Source organism: Parasteatoda tepidariorum, chromosome 9 (assembly GCF_043381705.1).
Source record: "Parasteatoda tepidariorum isolate YZ-2023 chromosome 9, CAS_Ptep_4.0, whole genome shotgun sequence".
Classification (NCBI taxonomy): domain Eukaryota; kingdom Metazoa; phylum Arthropoda; class Arachnida; order Araneae; family Theridiidae; genus Parasteatoda; species Parasteatoda tepidariorum.
The window spans coordinates 23,955,184-23,958,785 of NC_092212.1; the positions used below are offsets into that span (position 1 = coordinate 23,955,184).

The window sequence follows — 3,602 nt, forward strand, 5'->3', positions numbered from 1 at the left end:
TTACAGATCTTCATTGAAGTTTTAATTTCATTTCAATACCACTGGGAAAAATGATAATGGAAGGGATTAAAAGTTGGCAGGTATGCTTCATAGTGGTCTGATCGGACTACCAATGAAAAACCGTGTGGAGGCTTTCAGTTATAGGAGGCGTTGACACAGCCCGGTCGGCAATTGATGATTTGATGAGCCATTTAAAAAAATAATAATTAAAAAGAAGTCTTTACCTGATATTCCCTTTGATACTCATTCATTCCTGTTATTTTATTTTTCATAGACTTGTACTTGAGTTGCTGTGAGAGTGCGTTCACAGGAAACCATGTGGAACCGCAGATATCTGCTTCCTCCAAGGTTTCGTATATGAACCTATACTGCTCCTAAAAAATTTAAAGGCATGTAATTTTTTTAGTTGCATAATAATATTCTTCAACATAATTTTAATAACATATATGTCTATCATAATATTAAAAAAATTAATAATACTTAGTTTCTATACACTTCTACTTTATTAAGCCTTATTCGAATATGTTTCACTGTTCTCTCTGTGTGCCTGTGGGCGTGGTAGATTTGTAAAAAAATTTTATTTTAAGAATTGCTGAGTGTATGCACGCTAAATTAATTGATCGAATTGTAAATTGCATCATAAATATAACTTTACTGCTTCTGTGTATTATATGTTATTGCCATTAATAATTTGGTGTTAGTGTACCCCAAAATTAGTAGCAACTATTTTACACCCAAAAAGTACAATGGAACATTTCTGATGTTTCAATTAGCCAAGAGCTATCTTTGGTGTTAGATTTACCTGTCTAGTTTTCATTTTCTTTGCTATGTAACACAAATATGGGTTATGAGGTGAATCGGGTTCGAATCCCAGCCATGGATGGTCGATGCGAATTCGCACCCGGATCGCAACGACCACCGTGCTGACGTAAAATATCCTCATTGGCATATCGATCATGGGTTAGAGTCCCCTTTCAGTCAGGCTAACTGTGGGGGGTTTTGTGATTTTCCTCACCATGTTACGCAAATGCGTATGTAGTTCCACCAAAAAGTCCTCCACGGAGGCAAATTTCTCTCAATACTGGGTCTATCAGTTCCCTTGTCTTCTGGATTAGGTTCAAAATTACAAGATTACGGAGCTGAACATTAGTAGTCGTAAACTCGAAATTTGGTCAACAGTTCAACAACGGTTATACAGAAGTTCTATTGTCTTCTAAGTTAGGTTCAAAGTTATAAGGCTACAAAAAGGGAAAATGTGAAATGTGTGCTTACCACCGTTTCTATCATTCCTCTGCGTGATGCTCTTAATTTCTTTGCATATCCGAAAACATCGTAGCAAAAATCTTCGTCCGCAAGTTCCAGGTTTGCTTCAATACAAAGATATGCTCCCGTTCGGCCACATCCGTCACTGTAAGAACATACATAAATAAAATTAAGTCTACATAGATACAAAGCAATATTGCAAGCATTAGATACAATTATGTAAACGTAAATACAAAACACTATTTGCAGTAGATACTTCGATGCAATTAAGTATACAAAACTAAGTATCGAAATTAAGTATGGAAACAAAGAAATTGTGTAAAAACATACTTGGAGACAGTTAAGTATACATTGATACCAAGTAATATTCTACAAAAGTAATATTCTACAAAGTAATATTCTACAAAAGTAATATTCTACAAAAGTAATAATCTAAATACATAGATAAAAACACTGATGATTAAATAGAAAATCTGTGAAGATACATTCAGAGTTGCAGCGGAATTCGAATCCGCTGCTTCCACGCTACAGAGCGATTAATGGTGTGACTATCGCCTCCTATAACTGAAAGCCTCCACACGGTTTTATGTAGGTAGTCCGATCAGACCACTATGAAGGTAAACCAAGTAGTGAAAGAACGATTTAATATGATATTCGTTAAAAATTAGAAAGTGGTAGCAAATATATGTCTAAAAAATTTTTTAATTTATGAATATAATTGGTTTGTTTTGTTTACTTGTCAACCACTACAGATTCAAATATATATGACATACCTGCCAACTTTTAATCCCTTCCATTATCATTTTTCCCAGTGGTATGAAAAGGGAATTAAAACTTTAGTTTTAAGCAAACAAATATGTTGTGTTTGAGAAAACTTAAGTTGACTACCATGATAGTAAAGCATATTAATATATGTGTTTAATTTTTGTAAGAATAGTGGTGATCAAAATCATTTAAAAATTAAGTTTGTAAAAGAAAAAATAGTATATATTTACTACCACTTTAAATATGAAAATAAAATCTTCGGGAAAATCCGAAAGAGTTGGCAGGTATGATATGATAAATTTCTCTCAAGTACTTTTAAAATAGAATTTGGGGTTATGCGCACGATTTGTTCGCCTTTTAAGTAATCTGCGCAGACAACTTATAAGAAACCGTGTGGAGGCTTTCTGATGTAGGAGGTGATGGTGTGACCGATCGGTCTGGTAAGTAAACTCAATTTTCTATTTAGTGTGTATTTTTTTATTGCTACACATAGTTATTCCGGCTTGTATGCTCATTTTAAAGTTCACTTCATTTGCATTCCACCACCTTATCGAAAAACCACGAAGTTCAAGCTGAAGATGAAAGGAAAAAAATACTCAGATATTTCATACAGTTGTTCAGTTCATTTTAAAGTACGGCTTATAAGCCCTTATCAAGTAATGTCCAGATTAAGGCGGGATTGGAACTTGACAATTTTTTTCGTAATTAACATTTAGGATACGTCCTTTAACCCTTTGTACTCCAGAGTTGATTCTCATTCAACCTACACAAATCTATCATTCCAAATGTTAAATTTTTTTACTTTTTAATACTTAGAATCACTTTCCAGAGAAACGGAGGCTCCCTTGCCTAGCGGTTTCACCCGCCAAACTCTCTGTAGAGTGAAGGTAACGGGTTCGAGCCCCATCGTAACTCTGAACTTTCTTTCTCTGAATTGTGCTATCTGTCTTTCATTCCACTAAGGCTTATAAGACTTAATTAAGCGCACAAACCTACGGATGTATGGTTGTACCAATAAAAACAATGTTTGCAGTGACCTTCAGGTGTTCTATGATATATATGTAAATAATGAGTTACGCCTTATAGACATTAAATGGTTACAACGGTTGAAGAACCCTGGAATGTAAGGAAATAAGTTTTTGTTAGTTGTAGCAATCTCGAATATATCATCCCTCTTAACAGGCAAATTATAAAGCATATTTATAAACACTTTTAATATAAAAAATACATTATTGTAATTTATAAGAATAGCTATTAGTTTATGAATTTAAGAGTATATAGTTAATTAAACCGAGAAACAAATTTTTTGTTACATTTATATAAGTGCTTGTCTTAACACGTTCACGCCGGGAAAAGTGAAAATACTGGTACGGGAAAAGAGAAAATACTGGTAGAAGAACTATTTCAATATTAGATAATATTCAGGAGGAGTTAATCTATTCTCAACAACATACCCTCCAACTGCTACGGAATTTCCGTAGTTTCAGAAATCTTCTTTTCAGACGGTAGCAAAATTAATGTTTTAATATTTAAAAAAAATTAATTTTAGCGTAACTTGTCCACTATTACTTATA

The 3,602-nt window shown here is 33.5% G+C and overlaps 1 protein-coding gene across 1 annotated transcript in view; it reads right to left on the reverse strand.

Annotated features, from left to right (window-relative positions):
• The window catches only part of LOC107437461 (protein tyrosine phosphatase 36E), a gene marked incomplete in the record, with an annotated part of 142,150 nt that overhangs the window by 17,471 nt on the left and 121,077 nt on the right, over positions 1–3,602 (reverse strand). The window contains 2 exon segments of the mRNA XM_043050753.2: positions 225–374; positions 1,273–1,408. Coding sequence (XP_042906687.1) covers positions 225–374; positions 1,273–1,408 — 286 coding nt within the window.